The 24,952-nt window shown below is 47.9% G+C and overlaps 1 protein-coding gene across 1 annotated transcript in view; it reads left to right on the top strand.

Moving 5' to 3' along the window:
• Positions 1-23,422: 23,422 nt before the first annotated feature.
• Positions 23,423-24,952, top strand: part of SWAP70 (switching B cell complex subunit SWAP70) — a 55,962-nt gene continuing 54,432 nt past the window's right edge. Inside the window, exon 1 of the mRNA XM_077818400.1 lies at positions 23,423-23,538. Within this exon, the coding sequence (XP_077674526.1) occupies positions 23,440-23,538 (99 nt within the window). The 5' untranslated portion in view covers positions 23,423-23,439. The remainder of the gene's footprint in view (positions 23,539-24,952) is intronic.

Consider the following 24,952-nt stretch of genomic DNA (forward strand, 5'->3'; position numbering starts at 1 on the left):
GTGTTTGCTGCCATGGGCAGCCACCACAGTTACAGGGCCTGGGTTCCAAGTATCCTGCCTTAAAAGGGACACCCTCAATCTAGACTACTTCAAAACATCAATTAAGAAAGGTGTCAGGTATTTCCGCAGGTCTTGAGTCTCTGTGCCAATTTTTGTGGGTTTTTAAGAAAACTTTCCTATATTTAAAATGTGATGGTGGGGTTTTTTGGTTCAGTATTACTGTGTGAATGACCCGTCCAGAGGAAATAATGACATTGACTTATCACAGGCTTTGGTCTTCTTTGCGTTCTGTCCCTGTGGGTGCTCTACTTCAGGTGTCTGTGCGTCCCGGCGCTGTAGATGGGAGGATTTTGGTATCAGTGTCTGGTCGGCACATGTGTGCAGTAGCAGTCTTGCGACACCACTGATGCCTCCTCTAGCATGCGCACGCCCTGACCCCTTCAGTTCCTTCTCAGGCATCCTACGCTTGAGATGAAGTCCGTTAGCAGTGTCTCTACAAACCTTCAAATAAAATTAAACTGTTAGCTTAGCTATTTGTCATTTGTTACTTTCATTAGTATAGTTAGTGTTAATTAAACGTAGGGGTTTTTTAATAGCTATTTTTCGTTCCCCAGGCTTTAAAAGATGTACTTCATGTAAGGCTGTAATGCCAATTTCTGATGGCCAATCCTTATGTGTCCGATGTTTACGTGTGTCACATATACTGCGCTCACTGCAACAATTTAAAACTTATTCTAATGGAGAAATCCCTTGCTCCTACATTGGACCCTGACAACCCGCAACTTGGGCCTCCTTAGGCACTTCCTCCATGAACAGACTAAGTGCCAATTCCTCTACAAAATGGAAGAAAAGGATCACGCCTCTACCAAGCCGATAACTGTTAAAAAAGAAACAGTCTCCAGCAAGACTGCTGCCCACGGTGCCAACCTCTTCCAGAGTGAGTACCTTTGACGCACTGGTCACTTCCAGCACCATCTGTTCGGGGACCTCTGCCAGCAAAAGCAAGGAGTCGAGTAGCAGGCCCAAAGTGGCCTCCGCCACGGTACTGACTACCCCTACGAAGGGCACGGTACCTCGACCACCTGTGATGGCTCCCCCTCCAGCACCATCTGCGCTCATCTGCGCCACCCGCAGAACTGCTCAGATGGCACCCACGGCACCAAAGAAGGCTACACACAGAAGGTCAGCACCAGCCTTGCTTCCCCTTAAGATATGGCACAGAAGGATACAGCACCACGTACAATTTTTCAGATAGGAATGTTTTTTAAATTGACCGTCACTCTAATCCTCTGAAACTGAAACAGCAAATATTGTATGTGGGACAAAAGAACTAGAGACCACTGTGACTTTTTCGCATTATTCTTTGATGCACTCCACTAGCAATCCCCAACACAAGGAAATAAAGGAAGATATGCAGGTACATGGTCAATCATAACATAAAATAACCATGAGCCAGTTCAATCAGCAACAGTCAGAACAAAACCTAACAGTCCAAATGGCAGGTATGTAGCAGCAGGCCCCGTATAAGGGCACATACCAGGGCTATCTACACATACACAGAGGAGCAGGGGCCGGAAAGCAATAAGCAGGAAAGCAACACACACACACACGGTAGCCTGCAGCAACACCTGCTGGTCAAAGCAGTACATTTGGTTAATGAAAGACTGCAGAGGATTTGGGCTGAACTAGAATAAGGTTTTTCTTTTTCTCTCTAAAGGAAACACTAAACAGCGTTTATGGGCTTGAGACGGGAGACTTTATATAGCATGTTTGAAATGGTTTAGTCCTGTTTACAGCAGCAGTTAAAACTTTTTTCAGTACCAGCTTGGGGGACTCGATGACAAGGGGGTCAGTTTCTAATGTGGATGGGGGTAATGGATAATATAAGATTACACCATTTATGTGGACTTGCATACAAACTAAATGTTTTATGGATTCTCCCCCCCCCCCCCCCCGAAATATTTCTTTAACTACACTTGATCTACAGCCACTGCTCAAGAGGAGAGTGAGGTATGAGTGGCAGGAATAAATCAAAGGCAAGTGGAAAGATTGGTATGAGAGAAGTCCAGGTTAGAATACAGAACCCTCATTCTTGACTCCAGCTGGCAGGCGGGAAGAGACAATCCAAAGCTACCTTTCTACTTTCCTGATCTGGGGGCTAATTCAGTCTCAAGTGTAACTTAGGTCTGGTGGTCTACACTTAAAACTTAGGTTGACATAGCTACAGCACCAAGGGGTGTAAAAAATCCACACCCCTGAGTGACATAACTATGATGACCTAATCCCCTGTGTAGATGCAGCTAGGTCAACAGAAGAATGTCACTCAGGGAGGTAGAGTTCCTGCAGGAACAGACAAACCCCTTTGTTTTTGTAGACTGTGTCTACGCTATAGAGGTTATGCTGGCACACCACTATAGTCCCTATAATGTAGACACGGTCTTAGAATCGTCTAGGGCAGTGGTTTTCAACCTGGGGTTCTGCAGACAATGCCTAAGGGGTCTGCAAAAGGTTGTTACGCCCTGGTCTCGAGGGTTCAAATCTTGTGAAGACTGTGAAAACTTATGCCCAAGAGTGACCTGCACGCTTCTTGCTTGAAGTGCTGGCCAAAAAGATGACGACCTCATTTGTGAAAGGTTTCGGCCGAGAACCATTAAGGAAACCATTCTCCCGACCGTCATGGCCAGGACACTAACTCCGCTCCAGAGACCTTTGAGACAGCACAGGACTTTATTTGCCTGATGGCACCGCCCTCTACAAGGAGGGATGAGGTACTGGTGATAACCCAACCGCCTATTCCATCTCGGGGCAAGCCAGTGATGATGTCATGCCACTCCTCATCTCTGGTGCACCACTCCCCAGTGCCAGCTGCCCACGTGGGGGAACCGCACCAGTACTTAGAGGCTTGGCACTGCTCATCTGCACCAAACAGTACTGCTCCTCTGAGGCCTTTTTTGGAGTCTGAGGCGGAGTCCTATCACTCAAATAGATCCAGCAGCAGAATGTCTACTTCCAGGCAACACCTCCAGCCTTCTCTGGCGTCGTGGCCACCTATCTCAATGGCAACCACCAGCTCAGTGGCCCTTTTGGGCTCCCTGGCCTTACCATCGGGCCCAGGATCTGAGCCAGGCATCGAGATCCAGGTCGGTGTCAGTTGTTTCTGCATCCTTTGCCCCTGCACAGCAGCTGGCTCCAGGACTATCTCTGGTGATGACACATGTGCCTCCGCCTACTGCTCTGACCTCAGCACCAGCGATCTCGGCGCTGACTACACTGGCCCCATGAACAACGTGACCACCTTGGCGCTGAGGGCAGTGACCAAGGCTGTGTGTCGGTGCTCTTGTCCTCCCCAGATGAGGCCATTGTGGGCACTTAAAGGGCCCTGGCCTTGGAGGATAGCAGGATCCTGCAACAGTTGTTGTACGGGGTGGCCCAGAACCTGGGGATCCAGGCAGAGGAAGTGGTAGAGGATGCTGATCCCATGGTGGACATCCTCGCTCCCTATGGCCCTTGCATATTGCACTGCCGCTCATTAAAACTATAAATGAGACCACAAAAATGTTGTGGCAGACTCTGGCCTCTTTGCCCCCTACAGTGAAAAAGGTATAAGATGATATTTTGTCCCCTCAAAGGGGTATGAGGATCTCTATACTCCTCCTCCACCCGACTCCTTGGTGATGGATGTGGCAAACCAAAGAGAGAGCCAGGGGTTTCAGGGACCCTCCTCTAAAAGCCAGGAGGTGAGAAAGGTAGACTTGTTCAGCAGGAAAGTTTACTCCACTGGTGGTTTTGCAGTTCTGCATTGCAAACCAACAAGCCATCATTTGTAGATACTCCTTTAACACCTGCGGAGCGATGGCCAAGTTTGCTGAGCTGCTACTACCAGACTCCTGCGCTGAATTTACTGCCTTGGTGGAGGAAGGCAAACTCGTTGCTAGGGCCTTCTTGCAGGTGGTTTTTGATGGCCCGGCCGCCTGAATCATGGCTACAGGAGGGGCCATGAGAAGGAGCTCTTGGCTCCAGGTCTCTGGACTTCCTCACAAAGTCCAACAGACCATTCAAGACCAACTCTTTGAAGGTCCGGTCCTGTTCTCTGAAAAGATGGACAGGAGATTTCACAGTTTAAAAGACTCGGGGGGCCATCCTCAAGTCCCGGGGCATGCACACCCCTGCCACACAGCACAGGCATTTTAGGCTGCAACCTATTCTGCAGTTTTACCAGCAAAACTGAGTGGATGGCTCCCGGAGGAGGAATAAGAGTGGCAGGAAGAGGCCACACCCGTACCCAGGCCAGGGCTCTGGTCAGACCAAGCCTCCTTCAAGCCAGAAACAAGCCTTTTGAAGGTGTGCATGAGGCTGGAGCACCAGCTGAGAAACTGGATCCACCCCGTCTTACCTTCTTGTCATGACTATCCCCTTCGTACGCTGCGTGGGCCCATATTACATCGAACCGTTGGTGTACGCAGAGTAGAAAGGGGATACTCCCTCCAATTCTCGGCCCTCCCGCCCTTCTACCTCCCTTCACTGTCTCTCTTCAGGGATCCCTTTCCCGAGCAACTCCTCATATAGGAGGTGCACTAACTCCTATCACTGGGAACAGGAGATGAAGTTCCTCAGGAGCTGAAGGGCAAGGGCTTCTATTCCTGGTATTTCCTAATACTGAAAGCCAAAGGTGGACTCAGGCCCATCCTAGACCTGCAAGAGCTCAACAAGTTCATGAACAAACTCAAGTTCTGCATGGTCTCTTTGGCCTCCATCATCCCTTCCTTGAATCCAGGGGACTGGTATGTTGCCCTCAATTTGAAGGACACGTACTTTCATATAGCAATAACTCCACCCCACAGAAAATATCTCAGATTTGTGGTGAGCAACAACCGCTACCAGTTCACAGTCCTCCCATTCGGTCTGTCAGTGACACCTTGAATGTTTACCAAGTGCTTGGCAGTCGGGCCGCATTCCTGCACAGGCAGCCAGGTACAGGTGTTCCTGTACCTTGACAACTGGCTCATCCAGGGCCACTTCGGGTCTCAAGTGGAGGCACAGGTCGACTTCATAAGAGCGACGGTCAACAAACTGGGCTGTCTTCTGAAGGAGGGGAAATCAGCGCTGTCCCTTGTTCAGAGGATAGAGTTTATAGGGGTAGAACTGGACTCAACACAAACCAGGGCATACCTCCCGGAAGCAAGATTTCAGACTCTCGGTGACATTGCTCGAGATCTCAGGCAGTTCCCCACCACCACAGCAAGGAATTGCCTGAAACTTTTAAGACACATGGCTGCCTGTACCTACATAGTACAGCATGCCAGACTCGGACTTTGAACCCTTCAGTCGTGGCTAGCATCAGTGTATCGGCCAGTCTGGGACAGCTTGGACAGGTTAGTGACTCAGCCTCATCCTGTCCTTGACTCCCTCCTGTGGTGGCTCGACCCACAGGTGGTATGTGCAGGGGTCCCCTTCACCAGCGCACAGCCGTCTCTCTCAGTAGTGACAGATGTGTTAGCCTTGGGCTGGGGAGCACATCTGGGGGACCTCAGGACTCAAGGCCTCTGGTCTCGGGCGGAACTCCCCCTCCACATCCGATGTCTGAGAGTGGTACGCTTGGCATGCCAGACTTTCTGAGCCCACTTAACAGGAAGATGTGTATCAGTTATGACAGACAACACCATGGTGATGTTTTATATCAGCAAACGGGGATGCACTCTCCTCTCCCCTGTGCCAGGAAGCCCTCATGCTGTGGGACTTCTGTGTGGAGCATGCTATACACCTGCAAGCATTGTACTTCCCTGGGGTACAGAACGAGTTGGTGGATTATCTCAGCAGGTTGTTCCATGAGTGGTCGCTACACCTGGATGTTGCAAACTCAATCTTCCTCCCCGTGTTCTATCTGAAGCCACACTTGAGCTGCAGGGAGCAGAGGCTTCACTCATTGGATGCCTGCAGAGCGCTAGCCTTTTACATTGAAAGAGCAAAACCGTTCCAAAAGTCCATTCAGTTATCCGTGGCTGTGGCAGACAGAATGAAAGGTCTTCCTGTCTCTCTCAACGGATCTCATCATGAATCGTGTCCTGTATCCGAGAGTGCTACAACCTGGCAGGGCACCTGCCCTCTAATCATTGCGCACTCCACTAGGGCGCAGGCCTCTTCAACGGCGTTCCTGGCTCAGGTTCTGATGCAGGGAAATATGCAGAACAGTGACGTGGTCCTCCATACGCACTTTCACTGTGCACTATGTAATTACCCAGCAGGCCAGAGACGACACGGCTTTTCGTAGAGCGGTGCTCCAATCAGTGGACAACTCTGACCCCAGCTCCTGAATTTGGGCTTGTGAGTCACCTGATTGGAATTGACATGAACAAGCATTTGAAGAAGAAAAAACGGTTACTCACCTTCTCATAACTGTTGTTCTTCAAGATGTGGTGTTCATGTCCATTCCAATATCCTCCCTCCTTACCCCTCTGTCGGAGTAGCTGGCAAGAAGGAACTGAGAGAGGGTTGGGTTGGCTGGGCCCTATATTGGACGCCATGAAGGCACAACTCCAGGGGGCGCCCAGGCTGACCCTACGGATACTGCTAGGGGAAAAATCTTCCAGCTGTCATCCATTCAGCACATCCACACCTGATTAGAATGGACATGAACAACACATCTCGAAGAACAACAGTTCTGAAAAGGTGAGTAACCATTTTTTTTTCCAACCTGTGCCCAAATATCCCTAGGGGTCCACAGTCTATGTCTAAGATTTCCAAAGGGGTCCACACCTCCATCTGAAATTTTGTAGGGGTCTGCAAATGAAAAAAGGTTGAAACCACTGGCCTAGAGTAAGGGCTGTTCTAAGTGACACAGTAGTAAGTTCCTTAGGGACTGTATTGTTGGAGAGCAAGTTGATGCAGTCATACCCCCCTCCTTGCCCACTATTCATCTGGGAGCCAGCAGAGAGTGTCCTAGAACTGGTTGTGTCAGCTTTATGCTTCCTAAGGATTCCCTTGTGCTGCATAATCCTCAGTTGCTCCATTGTGTTAGCGTTTCATTGTCTGAATAGCTCAAAGCAGTTGGATAAGGGGCTGGGATCTTGGCCTCACATTTTAATTGTTTTCAGGAAGGACAACATGCAGAGCAGGGAAATTACAGGCTCAAGTAACAGTTTTGGAAAACAGTATGCAGAGGCAAATTTGTCTCTAATTTGCATTGGTATAAATCGAGACTAATTCTATTCAAGTCTATTGAGTTAGTCCTGATTTACATGAATGTAACTGAGAGCAGATTTTGCCCATCAAAATTTAGCAAGAGTCAACTGTATAGTCGTTTTCCCCTCCCCAGCCATTTGTAAAATAAAGGGTTGATGCGGGGGGGGAGGGAGTAGAAGCTTCTAGGAGGAGGCTGTTGAGCTGGCACATAGATTTGGAATTGTGTTTAAGGAAGAGGTGTTGGAGAGAGAGAAAGCAGAAATGCAGCTGCGCTACCTGGCCATGCTAGCACAGAGGAAAATAAGGTCTTGCTCCAGCTCCTACAAACAACATGCGTTTTGCCAGTGCTTTCAATGGGAGTTGGATAAATAAAGAGGTATTTCTCCCTTAAGACAAAAAGAGTTTGAACTTTTTCTGCTTTGTGGTCTTGTGACTTTTAACTCATGTGGTTGCATTTAGTGGAACCACATGATGGAGTAGTTCAGTCAGAGCACTTGAGACTGGCTGGGGTCTCTCGGATAAGAGCAGACTGGTCAAGCTGGCATAGCTGATGGCTAGAGTCTCCACCTCTTCTTATCCTGGGTGGTCTCATGGTCTGGGAAGGAAAGGGGCATTTCTTGTAGATACTGTTAGTGAACTGAGAAAGCACAATTGTGCACGGTCTTTTTATTGAAATTTTTGTATACCAATGTAATAATTAAAAAAACTTCAACTACAGTATAAATTACCATACAGAGAATAAAACTATCAATCATATGAGCTTTTGCGCACACAATGATATATAAAGGACATAAAAGTCAATACTACTACAGAGGAGACCAACAGAAGAAAGAAAGGGAAAAGGGATGGGAGAGAGTACCAGAAGGGGACTCAACCTGTATCATTTAATTTCTATGAAGTTTGCCCATACGAGTAAACTTATCTATATCATTTTTGTTATGGAAGGGGATCCTTTCCATACCTGCCTGTGCAGCCATATCTGTATACCATTCTTCAATTCTTGGGTAGGATTTTGATTTCCATTACTAAGAACAAATCTTTTAGCCACTCTCTAGGCTCTGTACAGCCATAGCTTTTCTGCATGGTGGTCCTGACCTTTTATGGGGGACAAATCCCATTTATTCTACCTCAGGTGCCATCTTCATAGATTCGGGACCAAGTATGTGATTCACATGCTCTGGTTATGGTCAGCATGGACCAATCCTCATTGAGGTGAGCAGACTTCAGGCCTGAGGTCATTCTGGAAAGTCCCTCTCATGATGACCATGATCTGGAAAGATCTGCTGTTACAACTGCAATGCGTGCTCCAATATAAAAAGAGTCACGTACAACAATTAAAGCATGTTTGTTTTATATTTCCAGCCTTACCCATGCTAGACCAAGAAGCTATTTCTTACATAAAAGAGAACTTAGTTCTTCTTCGAGTGATTGCTCATCTGCATTCCAATAGGTGTGTGTGCGCGCCATGTGCATGATCGTCGGAAGATTTTCCCCCTACTTGTACCCATTTGGTCAGCTGTGGAGACCCCTGGAGTGACACCTTCATGGCAGTGTATATAGGTCCCTGCTGACCCGCCGCCTGCTCAGTTCCTTCTTACCGCCAGTGACGGTCGCTGGAGCAGCTCAGTCTCTTGCATTCGCAAGTGGCTACCTAGTGGTTCCCTTTTCTCATTTGTAAATAGTTTGAGTTGTATAGTAGTTTATAGTTTACTTTGGGGGCCCATTCCTAGTTTTCCCCAGGCACTGGGGCATGCCTCGGTCGCAAGGGTTTAAGGCATGTGAGAGGTGTGCGAATCCTGTGCCCAGAGGTGATCCGCATGCTGCTTGTCTTAAATGCTTAGGAGAAGGTCATCAGACAAACAAGTGCCCAATTCGCAGGAGCTTTAGACCTAGGACTAAGAGAGCCATCTCCCCTAAAAGGAACTGTCATTTAAAGCTCCTCCCAATGGAGTCAGCCCTCTGCCAGTACCGGAAATGGCACCGGCATCATCGGTGCACAGCGCCTCGGTGCAGGATGCCCCGGCACCGAGGAAGGACTCCTCCAAGTAGCATCAGCATCGCGCCCCAGCTTGTAAGGGCAGCTCTAGCAGGAGGCACCACACTCAGTCCCCAGTGACACACAAGAAAAAGAAGGTGGATGCGGTCGTTCCCCTGTTAAGAAGCCGCGAGGGGATTCCAGCTGGATGCGTCCCGTGCCGGGACATCCCCAGTTCAGCCCTCAAGACCCAGCACCGTTGACGGACTCCGGTCGGGGTCAGAGTCGAGTCCAGTGCTGGTGGACTCCCCAGGAGGATTTGGAGGAAGAGCTCTACCTCCCCTCCACGTTGGATACCTACGAGGCAGTGCGGGACCTGATTGCCATGACGGCACTGTCCCCAGCCCCGCAGATGCGAACACCGGCACCGATCCAGACGTCGGCTCAAGTCCCAGCACCATCAGCGGCCCTGGCAACACCACGACATGTGGCATCTACGATGGTGCTGCATGTGACATCACCTCCAGCACCCTTCACGGCACCCATGGCATCACTCCCCTCCCCCTGTTCATCATCAGGGCAAGCCCATGACGTTATGGCGCCGCTCCCCGTCACCCCAGTATCACTCCCTGGCACAGTCAGGCTCCGCCCCCCTTTGGTCAGGCTCACAGTAGTCTTCCGAATCGGAGTCCGAGTCTTCTGTCTCCCGGTGCAGCTGGTACTGTTTTGTGGTCCCGGCACTGCGGAGTCGTGGACTTGTTGGCACCGGTGGTATCCTGGCCACCCCAGTAGCAGGGCCCAGTACAATGGCCTTTTGGACTCTTTCGGCCTATCATCAGGGTCAGGGCTGCATCACTGGCATCCACACCCGATGCATCCGCACCTCAGCAACGTTTGGTGTCTCGCCACACGCCCAGGGCTCTGGAGGACCCCGTACGGGACAAGGATTCTGGGCCCTCACACTCAGGCACAGCACCTGAACCAGTGCCACCAGTTGTACTGGAGCTACCTCCAGTCTTGGGGGGGACTGACGCACCCAACCCAGCCTCTAGGGAGCCAGAAGGGCAGGAAGACCCAGTCCCACAGGTCGCCGCCTCCTACTCGACAGAGAAGGCGGGGGTGGGCACCATCACCACCCTACCGGTGATGGACACCGGGAGCCACCAGGACCTTCTTAGGAGGGTGGCCCTAAACCTAAACCTCCAGGCAGAGGAGGTTATGGAGGAGTCGGATCCAATGGTGGACATCCTTACCCTGAAGGGTCCATCTAGGGTGGGTTTTCCCCTTATAAAAACCATCCAGAACACTACTAGGGTGCTCTGGCAGACTCCGGCTCGATATCACCCAGCACTAAAGGGGTGGAGAGAGATTATTTTGTGCTGTAGAAAGGGTATGAATACCTTTTCACCCACCTCCAACCGGGGATTCTAGTGGTCAATGAGGCAAATCACAAGGAGCGGCAGGGGCAGCCAGGTCCTGCTCCAAAGTCACGGGACATCAAGAAGCTGGACCTTTTCAGCTGAAAGGTCTACTTGACCAGGGGTTCCAGCTTCGAGTGGCCAACCAGCAAGTGGTACTTGGCCGCTATGCTTTCAACTCCTGGAGTGTGTTGGCAAAGTTTCAGAAGTTGCTCCCAGCTGACTCTTGCCAGGAGTTTAATGCACTTCTAGAGGAGGACAGGGTGGTCTCAGGAACCTCCCTCCAGGTTGCGTTAGATGCGGCGGACTCGGCAGCTCGGACTATTGCTACCGCCATTACAATGAGACGCAGCGCGTGGCTGCAGGTGTCGGGTATACCACCAGAAGTCCAGAACGCTATCCAGGACCTGCCCTTTGACTGTGTGGGCTTGTTTGCCCAAAATTCAGACTCTCACTTGCACAGTCTTAAGGACTCACAGGTGACTCAGGTCTTTAGGGATCCGCACCCCAGCATGCCAAAGAGAGCCATTTAAGCCTTGGCCCCCATTCCACTTCTATTCCGGGCCCCCAAGGTGGAACTTGTCCAGGAGATGAGGTAGGAATAATAGGAAGCGCCCATTGCAGTCCTCCTCAGGCCAAGGACAGGGCTCATTCAAACAGCCCCCAGCCCGAAGCCAAACTTTTGAAGAAGCGTCCAAGGACAGAGCACCAGTACTAAGCTCGGATCCTTATCCCCTCTTTGTGAATCAACTGTCCCACTTCTACCATGCTTGGTCCTAGATCACATCAGATTGCTGGGTCCTCAGCACAGTAGGGGTGGGATATTCTATCCAATTCTGTTCCCTCCCACCCCCTTTCCATGTCCCTCTTCAGGGACCGTACTCATAAACAACTCCTCTTGCTACAGGCAATAGAGGAGGTTCTTCAGGAATTCAGGGGCAAGGGGTTCTACTCCTGTCATTTCCTCATCCCCAAGGCCAACGGTGGGCTCCGGCCTATCCTGGATCTGCGAGACCTCAACACATCCATAAGGAAAGGTGAAGTTTCTTATGGTCTCCCTGGCCTCCATTATTCCTTCCCTGGATCCGGGGGACTGGTATGCTGCCCTCATCTTGAAAAATGCGTACTTTCATATCTCCATTATCCCAGCCCACAGATGATTTCTTCACTTTGTGGTCAGCAGCCACCACTGCCAGTTCAGGATGCTCCCAGTTTGGACTTTCGGTGGTCCTCTGGGTGTTCACAAAGCGTAGGGCGGTTGTGGCAGCCTTTCTTAGCAAACATTAGGTGCAAGTTTTCCCAGGCCAAGTTGCAAGCACAGGCTGCAGAGCATGTGGCTCTGACTTGGGCCACCTTCCTCAGGCCGGGCCTCATATTGAACGTGCCCAAATCCACATTAGCCCCAATGCAGAGACTAGAATTCATAGGAGCTCTCTTGGACTTGATGCAAGCCAGGACATTTCTCCCTGAGCTGTGCTTCTGAGCACGCAGGGACATCATCGGGAACCTCTACCAGTTCCCTACAATGGCCAGAAATTGCATCAAACTGTTGGGGCATATGAGGGCCTGTATATACGTGGTCCAGCGCATCAGATTGCGCCTTCGGCCTCTCCAGGCATGGTTGCCACAGGTGCACAAACCCAGCAGGGCCCCACTGTACAGATTAGTCACCCTCGCCTTCTCGAGTCTCTCCTGTTATCAGATGTACCTGTTTCTTTGGGGTATGCTCATTTATTAGGGTTACTCTTTGTGCGTGTGGGGGGGGGGAAGGGTGTTCTGTAATTCTATTAATGTAGTACTTGTGTGTTCAGATGGAGCTCTTCTTCTCCCTTCTGCAACTCCCCTCCCAATGGAGCTATCCTGCAGGACCTAGGTTCCTAGGGCTGTGTTCTTCTAGCCCCAGAATCAGGTGAACATGCCCACACCCACGCGTACTAACAGAGAAAGTCTGAGTGGACCGGGTCAATCAGCACTCTCAAGTTGACCCCCTTATATGTCCCTGTACTCGATGGGCTGGGCCAAGCAGCACTTTCAGCTGCCACCCTTATACACCCCAGGTTCAGCACATCCCTATCCCCACTTTCATGTTACAATTGTACTGGTAGTAACCCACTTGATGAGCAAACCCCACAGTATTTTTGGGTGCTACAGGGATCTTTAGCTTAGATAAAAAGCATTGCTGCAGAGTAAATGGGGAAGCTAAAACCACAAAAGAGTAAAGTTCAGAGAGAGAGAGAAAGAGAAGCACCCACCTTAACCATAAAATGTATTTATTGAATAATAGTGATAATTACACAAGGAGACTGAAACAAACCTAACAGTTCCATTATTGAAGGTTAATACCTGAGGTAGAAAGGAAGAGAGAGAGAGAGAGGCATCTCACCCACTCCGCAAGACTTGAACTGGTTGGGGTTCCTAGGTGATGTTGGTAGCTCAGGGTCCTGACTGCTGGAGGCAGGCAGAGCCCCCAGCATGGTCAGTCAGGAGATGGAGTCCCAGTAGAACTGATACAGAGTTTAGGTCCCTGCCTCAGAACACTCACTTGGGCATAGGTAGGGGGTTTTGTAGAGAAAATACAGTGGTTCAAGGGAGAACACTAGATTTGTTTATGGGTAAACTGATGACTCAAGGGTTTTCTTTAGGCTAGACAATAGGAGCTGATCACTCTTAGCAATGGGTGATGTTTTCTTCCAGGGAGCTCACAATGCAAGTAGGCTGCTTCAGTATTTTGGATATCAATCAAGGAATCATTACTAGAATTGGTCTGATAACTGCTGAGCTGGGTGTGTGCAGGCGTAGGTTCATTAACAGCTGGAGCAGAGATTCCCCATGATGGAGTGCTTCCCTGCTTTTCTGGTCCCAGAGTTCAGTGCGGTTCTCTGTTCTCCATTCCGTATGCTAATGGAGATGTCTCCCTGTCCCATCTTTCATGCAGATGAGGCTAGGGGAGTGGCCTCTGTTCTCCATTCTGTATGCTAATGGGGATGCCTTAATCTTGTCACCCTTGTCAGAAGGGTCTAGGTGTGTCTCCCAACGCCCTTCACTGCTCTCTGCAAGTCTTTTCTTTGCTCAGTTTTGGTTCAAGCAGAGAATGGGTGGGGGTGTGTGTCTTTCATGAGTCAGACAGGCTACATATTGCGCCCTGGTTTCCTAAAACTACAGAACTGACTGGTATCACTCTGCTGCTGGCTGCAGCTGCAAGTGGTCTGTGTGGGAGTACCCTTTGCCCAACCCCAACCTACGCTATCCCTAGTCACGGATGCCTCACCACTCAGTTGGGGAGTGCACATGGGCAATATCAGAACCCAAGGCCAATGGTCCCACACACAACTATCGCTGCACATCAATGTAAGGGAGCTAAGGGCGGTTCGTCTGGCGTGCCAAGCGTTCCATGTCCACCTTTCATGAACGAGTCACCTGCTGTACATGTTCCCGCCCTTTCCACTCATACACAAAGTCCTCCTCAAGGCTCACCGGGACAGGGCTTCCTTGATCATCATAGCGCCAGCATGGTCCCCCTAGCACTGGCTCACGAAACTGTTGAACCTCTCAGTGGACAGTCCTTCTCGTGTGCCTGGCCCTCATCACACAGGACCACGGCCATCTACAACACCCCAACCTGGAGTCCCTCCACCTCACGGCACGGAAACTCCATGGTTGAACCCGCTCGAGTTTCAGTGTTTGGACTCAGTTAGGGAGGTTCTGCTGGGAAGTAGGAAACCCTCTACTCATGCCATGTACCTGGCAAAGTAGAAGCAGTTTTCCATTTGGTCTCTGCAGAAGGGCAGCCCTCCACAGCAAGCATCAATGCCCCTTGTTTTGGACTACCTACTGTACCTCAAACAGCAGGGGTTGGTAATATCATCTATCAAAATACACCTGGCTGCCATTTTGGCCTTCCACCTCGGGGCAGCAGATAGATCAATCTTCGGAAATCCCATGGTGAGCCAGTTCCTCCAGGGCTTGGACAGGCTTTATCCCCAGGTGTGACAGCCCATTCCCCAGTGGACCTCAACCTGGTCCTGTCCACACTCACAAGGCCCCCTTTCGAGTCCATGCCGACCTGCCCTCTTTCCTACCTTTCCTGGAAGATGGCCTTTCTGGTGGCCATAACCTCGGCCAGAAGGGTCTCTGAGCTCAGAGTGCTGACTGCTGGGGGCTCCCTACGGTCTTTTATAAAGACAAGGCGCAGCTACGCCCTCACCCTGCATTTCTACCAAAGGTAGTCTCCCAGTTTCATGTGAACCAGGACATATTTTTACCTGTGTTCTTCTCTAAGCCACATGCCAGTAACAGAGAGTGAATGTGCCATTCCCTTTAACTGCATTCAAAAATAAAACAACATAAAACTTTAGCTCCTACAAGTCCACTCAGTCCTACTTTAGCCAATCTCTCAGACAAACAAGTTTGGTTACGATTTGCAGGAGATAATGATGCCTGTTTCTTGTTTACAATGTCACCTGAAAGTGAGAACAGATGTTCTCATGGCACTGTTGTAGCTGGCATCGCAAGATATTTACGTGTCAGATGCGCTAAAGATTCATATGTCCTTTCATGTTTCAACCCCCATTCCAGAGGACATGCATCCATGCTGCTGATGGGTTTTGCTTGATAATTATCCAAAGCAGAGCAGACTGACACATTGTTCATTTTTATCATCTGAGTCAGATGCCACTGGCAGAAGGCTGATTTCCTTTTTTGGTGGTTTGGGTTCTGTAGTTTCCGCATTGGAGTGTTACTCTTTTAAGACTTCTGAGAGCATGCGCCACACCTCGTCCCTCTCAGATTTTGGATGGCAATTCAGATTCTTAAACTTTGGGTTGAGAGCTGTCACTATTTTTAGAAATCTCACATTGGTACCACCTTTGCGTTTTGTCAAATCTGCAATGAAAGTGTTCTTAAAACGAACACGTGCTGGGTCATCATCTGAGACTGCTATAACAGGAAATATATGGCAGAATGTGGGTAAAACTACAGAGCAGAAGGCATACAATTCTCCCCCAGGGAGTTCAGTCACAAATTTAATTAACGCATTATTTTTTTAATGAGCTTCATCTGCATGGAAGCGTCCTTTCTGGAATGGTGGCCGTAGCATGAAGGGGCATATGAAGGTTTAGCATATCTGGCACATAAATACCTTGCAATGCCAGCTACATAAGTGCCATGCGAACACCTGTTCCCACTTTCAGGTGACATTGTAAATAAGAAGGAGGGCACATTCTCTCCTGTAAATGGAAGCAAACTTGTTCATGGTAGTGATTGGCTGAACCAGGAGGACTGAGTGGACTTGTGGTTTTACATTGTTTTGTTTTTGAGTGCAGTTATGTAAAAAATATATAAAAATATAATAAATATATATAAAAAATCTGCATTTGTAAGTTACACTTTCACAATAGAGACTGCACAACAGTACTTTTCTGCGGTGAATTGAAAAATACTAATTTTTACAGTGCAAATATTCGTAATCAAAAATATAAAGTGAGCACTGTACACTTTGTATTCTATGTTGTAATAGAAATCAATATATTTGAAAATGTAGAAAAACATCCAAAAATATTTAATACATTTCAATTGGTATTCTATTGTTTAATGGTGTGATTAATCACAATACATTTTTTTGAGTTAATCGCATGAGTTAACTGCAATTAATTGACAGCCCTAGTATAAAGGTGTCTTGTATCCAGTGAAGTTTATTCTCCTAAATTTACTGGGGAAAATTTACCTCTTCTAATGAATTTAATGTCATATTCCTCTGATATTGTTCATATTAAACACATAAATTGTTTCCTGATTCAAATGCAGGCTACAATGACAGCTAATCTGCAAGTCTTACATGTTTCATTGTATTTCTGTTGTGGAGAGAGGAGGAAGCAGTTAAGAGTTTGAGAAGGTTTGGTGTTGGTGATACTGGACTCTGAGTTGTTGGAGTATCTGAATTCTTTCCTTGATGATCTATTTAATCAGCGAATACCAATAAATAAACAGTGACATTTTAAAATGTATAGCCTGCCTTCGGGCTGGGAGCTGCCTGGCAAATATTTATTATTTGGTTAAACAAAGAGCAATTAAGCTTCTAAAACAAAGCAATTATGACCTCCTATGGCTGAGCTCAGCAGGGTCTAGTCAGAGCTTCCTGTTGAAGGTCTGAGTCACTGTAAGAGACAGTGAGCCAATTTTCCCTCTTTGCCCCCCACCCCATTAAAAAAACGGAACAAGAGCAATCGTGTTCAGAATAAACACAATTTAAAAAAAAATTCCTCAGAGTTCAGACATACTTCCGCCTTTCTAAGAAGATGTTGCAACTGAATTTATTTCTGTGTAATGTCACCTTGGCAAAAGTTCACAGCACTTACTATATATATAACATTATAACAGCAGATTAGTTTATGGGCCAAAATTATTATTATTTTTAATTATTTGCATGTGGCACTTTACAGACATTGTCAAATGAGCTTCAATCTTGCCTCTAAAATTTTCACATCTAGATTTTTGGGTGCAGCAACTCAGACTAGTGAGCTCAAACTGAATTTGCATGAGCCAAACCTACGGAATAGATTTGCTCACAAATTGGGGTTTTAGTGTGACAAAGATTTAAATGTGAAAAGGGCCCCTGCTGTTTTAGAGGCCTCTTTGAAAATGTGTCTAAAGAAGACTTTCTCTACTACAAACTTACTGTTTTAAGTAAATTTGTTTTATTAAACTGGTGAAAGATTGGGTCAAGACATACTAATTTAATTTTAAGAGTGTCTTAATTCAATCCTATAAAAAAGCGATGAAGTCAAATTGAAGTAAACCACTCAACCTGAAAGTAGTGTGTCCAGACACAATCTTGTTCCAGTTTAATAAATGGACTTAAAAGTACACCTTTAGTTAGACCAGTGCAAGTTTGTGCAGACAAAACCTTAAGTATATTATGGTCCAATTCAGCAAAGCACTTAAACATGTGCTTAAATGTAATCATCTGAGAAGTCCCATTCAGTGGGGTTATTTATGTTCTTAATGCTAAACATTTGCTCAAATGCTTTGCTGGATCAGGGCCTCTTTAGGTTTCAGTCGGGGACAAAGAAGCCAGTATAAAATTTTGGCACAGCCTGCAAAGACTTTCTCTGGGGACTTTATTATGATTTCATTTTCTATTATCTTGTTTGTTATATATATATATGACGACAAAAATTAACTCACCTTTGTGCAAAACATGGAAAAAGATAAAGTCCACGCCATTAGGAGATTCCAGACTAATTTAAACAAGGCAACCCAAATTTCAAATGAAGCATGTAGCACAATACTATAAATACAGATTAGATGAAGGGGAAGGTTGCAAAGGGTATAAGATCCTGGTGAGGAAATTGGGAAACACAAGAGCAGAGCTATGTTCACAATAACTTAGATCCCTTTTTATATTTTAATACCAAGTGTGACAGTAATATTGAAATAGATTTATTCAGTAGATATATTTGTTAGATTATTCATTGATCTGGCTTGGCTGCTCTTCATGGGTCACCTTTGATAAAACCACACAAAATCCACACTGTGGGAGTCCAACCTATTTTGCTGATGGCACTGTAAAACACATATTTACCTGTGTGCATTCTCAGTTATCCAATTAAGATTATTCAATAGACTATTTGCATATACAAAATTTGCAGCTTGTTTCCTGTTTGAATAAGTAGAACAGCTATGCTCAGTTACACTGGAGAAATACATTAACTAGATGCTTCTGGTATCATCAGCAATTAACAGTGTTGCTATTTAAATTGTCATAATTAAATTAATCTTTAGAGTTAAAACCTATTGAGATTCATAAAGAAGTTCATACTAGTGATCCACCCATCCTGGGAACAGAGCCTAATCACCAGAGTTTGTGGATTCCAAGACCTAGGATGCAATAAGCAAAAAAAGGCATTGCAAACAAACAGACAAAACACAAAATGTGTTAGAATACCTTCAAAAAGCAATACATGTTTACCCCTGGATCATTTACCATGTTACAAAAAGAGAGACCATTGCATCTCTATTTAGTTTAAAAAAAACAGCAAAACTTTAAACTCTACCTTACTTTTAAACTGCAAAGCTACTGAAGACAAAATTCTCTTCTCAAATCCACATGGTGTATCTAGACCAGGGGAGGGCAAACTACAGCCCAGGGGATGGATTCAGCCCATCAGGGCTTTCAATCTGTCCCGCATGATTGCCAGACCCGTGGCGCAGCAGGGTTAAGGCAGGCTTTCTGCTTGCCCTGGCCCTGCACCGCTCCCAAAAGCGGCTGGCACCACATCCCTGTGGCCCTTGGGGGATGCAGGCACCGCCCCCCACAGTTCCTATTGGCTGGACAGGGAACTGCGGCCAATGGGAGTTTCAGGGGGTAGTATCTGCAGGCAAGGGCAGTGCGCAGTGGAGCTGCCTTCCCCTCCCCACCCCCAGGGAGCCACTGCCGGACATGCTGACCACATCCAGGAGCAGCGTGGGGCCAGGGCAGGCAGGGAGCCTGCCTTAGCCCTGCTGCACGCTGCTGCCACACTGGAGCCTGCACCCGAACCCTAACTCCCTTCAGCCCCCTGCCGCACTCCTCCTGCACCCAAGCTCCTTCCTGCACACTGCACTCCCACACTCCCTCCTGCACTCTAACCCCCTGCCCCAGCCCTACATTCATGGCCCTGCATACAATTTTCCTACCCAGATGTGGCCCTCGGGTCAGAAAGTTTGCCCACCCCTGCTCTGGACTCTGACAGTTTGCTCTCCATTGTGATTAGAGCTAGCACATGTAAGTCTAACCAAGCTGATGGCACTGTAATTACACCTTCCAGCTGCAGTGTCACCTCCCATATAAAATGTGCCACTGTTGAGAATATTCAAGATTGTGCTTTCTTTACTTTGAATGATCATTTTTATGAGAGATCCTTAATCTGAAGACAAGCTCTGTGTGGCTTGACAGCTTGTCTCTCTCACCAACAGAAGTTGGTCCAATGAAAAAATATTACCTCACCCACCTTGTCTCTCTAATCCTCAATTACTGGAATAGGTGCAGGAATTCAACACAGTAGTGGTATGCGTACAAATAAAACAAGGTCACTTTTAAATTCAAGTGAGCATTTGTGACAATTTGCGTGCAATATTCATGCAGCTCTGATGTGACATTCCTCCTTTCGTTTTGTTCTACCACTGATCTCATGAGCCAACCAAAAATGATTTGTTGGCTTGAATAACAGACGAAACTGCATGGTAGAAAACTATACCCTGTGGCTGATACTACTTTTACCTTGCTGAATACAGCACTCAGATTTGAGGGTCAGAAGGGACCTTATAACTCTTGCCTTCTAAAAGGTACACGTATTAATTATGCAGCTTCTGGTATCATTTGTGACCTTGTGCAACGTCAGTACAGACGGAAGCAGAGCTTTTGTTCTTTCACTGGAAAATTCTTTTTTGCATAAACTGAATCTGGGAACATTACTTTGATGAGCTTTGTGAAATGATCAGTAAAACAAGTACGAATTTCACGTTTTGCCGAATGATGGCAACAGAACCACTCAGCATCAGTACCTTTTTTGGTTTACATATTGTTAAACCTGATTGAAAAAAGTACTAAGGAAGGATAAAGCCTGCTCCTGCTCCATGAAAGTCAATGGGAGTTTTGCCATTAGACTGGTCCCTCTGATTAGACTGGAAAAATAATGGCACTGCACAATTTGCAAGTTTGGTCATCTCCACTTGTTTTTTTATATTGGTGATGACAGGATTATCAACATAAATATCTTCATATCGGATTGGACAGGAAGCATAGTCCTCTACAGCTTTGTTCTTTTATTGCATGTACATTTCACAAAAGTTCAGCTCACTTTTTGTCAAAAATCAAATACCTTTTCAGTTTGATATCTGATATGTCTTATGTCCTTGGCACACTTGTACAGGAAGGGGGTGGGCACACAGATGCCATACATCTTTTCTAGCTCCAGCTTCTACATCTTCAAATTCAATTATACTTTATTGGCATGAAAAAAGAGACAGGCTTTCTCAAGTATCTGTCAGAAGTAAATTAGAACCGTTATTGTTAGGGCTACTCAAGGTTTGATACTCGGTATCCGTTTGTCAGCAGGGTCCATTCTGGATGGGCTGGCAGATTTCTACATACTGCCATGCCGCCCCTGCTGTGATCCGCACACACCTTGTTTTATAAGGCATGGAGTCAATTTCTTGGCACAATGAGCTTTTTTACAAGAACAAAATTGCCCCCATTGTAGCGGGTGGAATCTTTCCCCTGACTTCATGGGAGAAGATTCAGTTTCAGTTTTGCCCCAGAAGTAGCTGCATTTCAGCTGTGGGAAAAGCAATAACATGAGCCCTATTTACAGTTTGCATTTCAGTTTATTAAGTGATTTTAGACCCTTTGGAGTGAAATACACGATATATATGTTAGTTGTTGTTTATTTCTGTGAGAATGTTCTCGACTGCGTACATCAATTTCCAGAAAAGAAAGTGGTTCATTGTGTACATATTTGGCAGAGGCATAGTGCCATTAGAGACGGTTCCTTAAAGACACTCATGCATAGCCACAATGTAACATATGGATAAACATAATAAATGAGGTCACAGAAATTATATAATAATGCTTTCCCTTACCCCTTTGAAGAAAATAAAGAGAACCTCCGCCTTCTTCCTTGACTCACACTTTGTCTCAGCTGTCTATACCTTGGCATTATTCCAGACTCTCAGCATGCCTCATCCTTCTTTGATTGCAGTTCTGCCTATCATCCCCTCAAACAACACTGCATTGTTGCCACAGAGCTTCGTCTCCATCCATGCTTTCATTTCGTCTTGCCAGGCTTATTGCAACCCCGTTCTCTTTAGCCTCTGCAAATCCAGTCTCTCCAGATTCTAGCAAGTGCAGAATGCTGCTATCTTTCCCTTCTCAGACATAAAAAAAATGTGATCAAACAACGTTATTGGCTTCTTGTTTATTTCAGGATCCACATAAAAAATGTCCTTATTTTAAAACCACCAATGGATTTATTTCAGCCTACCTCACTGACTTTGTCTCTTTCTACTCTCCCCTCCTTATATTCCATTTACCACTGGCTTCCTCAGACAATATCACCATTGTTAATCCAAAAGCTTGTCCTGCTAGAGCTGCCTGCAACTGCCACCATATTTCTCATTGATTCGCAATCTCATTTCAAATTCCACTCAAGCGACTAGCAAAAGTTGCATGCCCTATAGAGATAGTGTGTATGTAAAGGTCAGACAAAGCCATGTGGAATCATCAGGGCTGTTTTAAAATACTAATTTAGGAGAGGGAGTTGCCTGTTGGTGGTACACTGAAATCTGTATAAGGCCAATTTGAGACAAAGCATTAGGTGCTCATCAGTGTTGTTAGAGGGACCCCAATACTAACATTACCATGATTTATTTTTAAATTCCACTGGAAACACTCATTTAAAAACATACAGACATTCCTGAGGGTCAGGCCTCCAAATTATTAGATTTTCCCTTATTAGCTTGAAGGCCTTACTCCTAAAAACACTTCCACATATGCTTAAATTTACTCTTGTGAATAATCCTACTCACCTGCTAATAGTTACACATATTGGATCAGGTGCTTTGTTGGAGCAAGTGTCCTTGGTGAATAAGGGTAATAGGTCCCTTCTATGGAGAAGGGACTCATTACCTTAAGGGACCAAGTGAGGATGTCTGAGGCAATGGCCTGGGGCACGGTTGCCTTGTACAATTTTTAATTCTTAACCTCAAAATGTGCTGTCTTCTGTAAGGCAGAAAGAACGTGTTAAAATACAGCTATATGCCTGCACGTAGTATCCATGCTTGTATGTGCTGCAGAGGGCATGAATGGAGGGCACCAGCACACCTCACTAAGGTACCCACTACCAGTCCCAGGGGACAAGGCAGAATACCTGCAATGCAGGTACTTGTGCCCTAGGAGGGGTCAGTGTCTGACCCTATAAAGCAGGGGAGGCCAACCTGAGCCTGAGGAGGAGCCAGAACTTACCAATGTACATTGCCAAAGAGCCACAGTAATACTCAGCAGCCCCACATCAGCTCCCCCACACCGCTACCAGCGCCTCCCAGCCATTGGCAGCCCCAGGGATCAGTGCCTGCACCAGCTGTTCTGAGGTGTGCGGGGGGCGGTGCAGGCTCAGGGGAGGGGATGGGAAGGGATGGAGTGGGGGCAGGGTCTGTGGCAGAGCCGGGGTGGAGCAGTGAGCCCCCCCCGGCACATTGGAAAGTTGGCACCTGTAGCTCCAGCTCCGGAGTCGGTGCCTATACAAGGAGCCACAGGTTGGCCACCCCTGCTGTAAAGCATTTGGGGGCTACAGGTTTCGTTTTAGAGACATTACAGAAAACAAGGCCCTGAGCCTGCAACCACTTCTGCCCCGGGACAGCGTCACTCCCCGCACCGCGCCCCTGCGCGCAGCCCCGGCTGGGAGCGTTGCCAGGATCGGGGCCTCCCCTTTCACTGTGATAATTACCGACGGGCCCTCGCCTGCCGTGCGGCCCCGCGGGCAGCTCAGGGCCGGGGGGACTTCGCCTGCCAGGGGCCGGTTCCAGCCCGCTGCGGGGGGGAGGGGTGCCGGGAGCAGGGGCCGGCCCAACTTGGGGCTGCTTTATGCGAGAGGTTAGGGAGAGGTGGAGCGGGGCGCGCACGATCCTCAGCCTGCAGCTGCCCAGGGCTCAATCACTTCCTATTGCCCCGGAGGGCGCAGCCCTGCCCCGCGCCGCTGGGCCTGGTTGGCTGCCGGCGGCGGAGAGGGGTGGAGTGATGCGAGCTGCAGCAGGGGACGGGGCGGCTGGGGCGCAGCGGCGCTGGAGCTGGCGGAGCGTGCGGCTGGGGCGCAGCGGCCTGGGGGCAGGCTGGCCATGGGGGGGCTGAAAGAGGAGCTGCTCAAGGCCATCTGGCACGCCTTCACCGCCCTGGACCTGGACCGGAGCGGCAAGGTCTCCAAGTCCCAGCTCAAGGCAAGTGCGGGAGGGAGCCTGGGGGCGTCAGCTGCGCTGGGGGGCAAGTGTCCTCCGCCCCACCCCGGCGTGCGGGGCTGCTGCTGGCTAGGGGCCCCGGGGACGGGGCAATAGCAGGGGCTTTGCAGGCTCCCGCCCCAGGGCTTCCAGGCTGTGATTCCTTCCTTCTCTCTCCCCCCGCCGAGAGAGAGCGAGAGGAAGGAAGCAGCTTGTGACCATCCCTGGGTTGCTGCTGCTGGGGAAGCAAAATCAGCAGCCTCAGTCTTTTATTCCTGCTCTTCACAGGGGTGGGGATGGAGAGCAGGAGCCTGGGAGCCTCCTGCAAAGCCCTGGGACAGTTGCCTCAGAGAGGCTTGGTGCTTTGGCTCCATTGTGGCGCTGCTGGATACTCCAGTCAGGACAGCGTCAGTCACATTGACACTCTCTTGGGATGGCCCCAAAATGGTGGGGCTCACTTTGAACATGGAAGGGGGGGTGGGTCTGGAAACGTTCTATCTGGACACTCACTTGGACTGTCCTGGAGATAGTACCCTGGTGTCCATCTTTGCCACCATATAACTCTGTAAAGTCACTGAGGACCCATGGGAATAAAGCTATTGGTGCAGAATATGCACACCCTGTGTGACCATCTTCTCTGTGAGCCATCCAGTTCCCATCATGTTCAATGGGCAAAACCAGGGTAAAGTAGTGCCCTTTCCAGATTGTTTGAAGTGCTATGTAGGCTACAGATTCATTTTTCTCCAGTACTGTTCCCTAGTCTGATGTGCAGCGCCCTGGGTCTTGAGCTGTTACATATGTATGCGTGTGGGTCCTGAAGTTAAAGCAGTTCTCTTGTCATGGAGGGTGATGCAGCTTATTTGATTTCTGGCCTGTAGGTGCACTTATACAAACCCATCCCTTCAGTCATTTGCCTTGAGTACCCTTTTCTGCATCGCTCTCTTGTAGACTAGATGCAAGGTCCCAAACAAAGGACTTGACGCCATTCAAGTAGAATTTAGAGTCTGCCAAAGGGAGACTGAGGTTTTACAGCACTCTGAGCGTAAACAGGAGAAGTAGTCAAGAGGCTCCAACTGTGTGATTCTTTTCCAGCTTATGCTCTAAAGTGATGTGTGTTCTTAATAGAACTCACACAGCTTGTGGAATCTGATTCCATTCTGGCCGTGTTTCATAGATCATTGTATTGATCACCAGGTCAACTGTAACCTCTGTAATCACTGGAGAAAACTTGAGGACTGTCTCTCTTCTGAAGGACAGTGTGTCTGTCCTTATTACAGTGGGAAACCCACAGTCAGCTTGAGTAGGTTGGGTATACAAACGTTCTAATTTATCAAGGCTTTCGATTTTTTTAATCTTGTTTTCCTGCCGCTCCCTGCTATATTCTCTCTTGATTTGTAGGTCCTGTGCAGTCTCTGTC

Source organism: Eretmochelys imbricata, chromosome 6 (assembly GCF_965152235.1).
Source record: "Eretmochelys imbricata isolate rEreImb1 chromosome 6, rEreImb1.hap1, whole genome shotgun sequence".
Lineage (NCBI taxonomy): Eukaryota > Metazoa > Chordata > Testudines > Cheloniidae > Eretmochelys > Eretmochelys imbricata.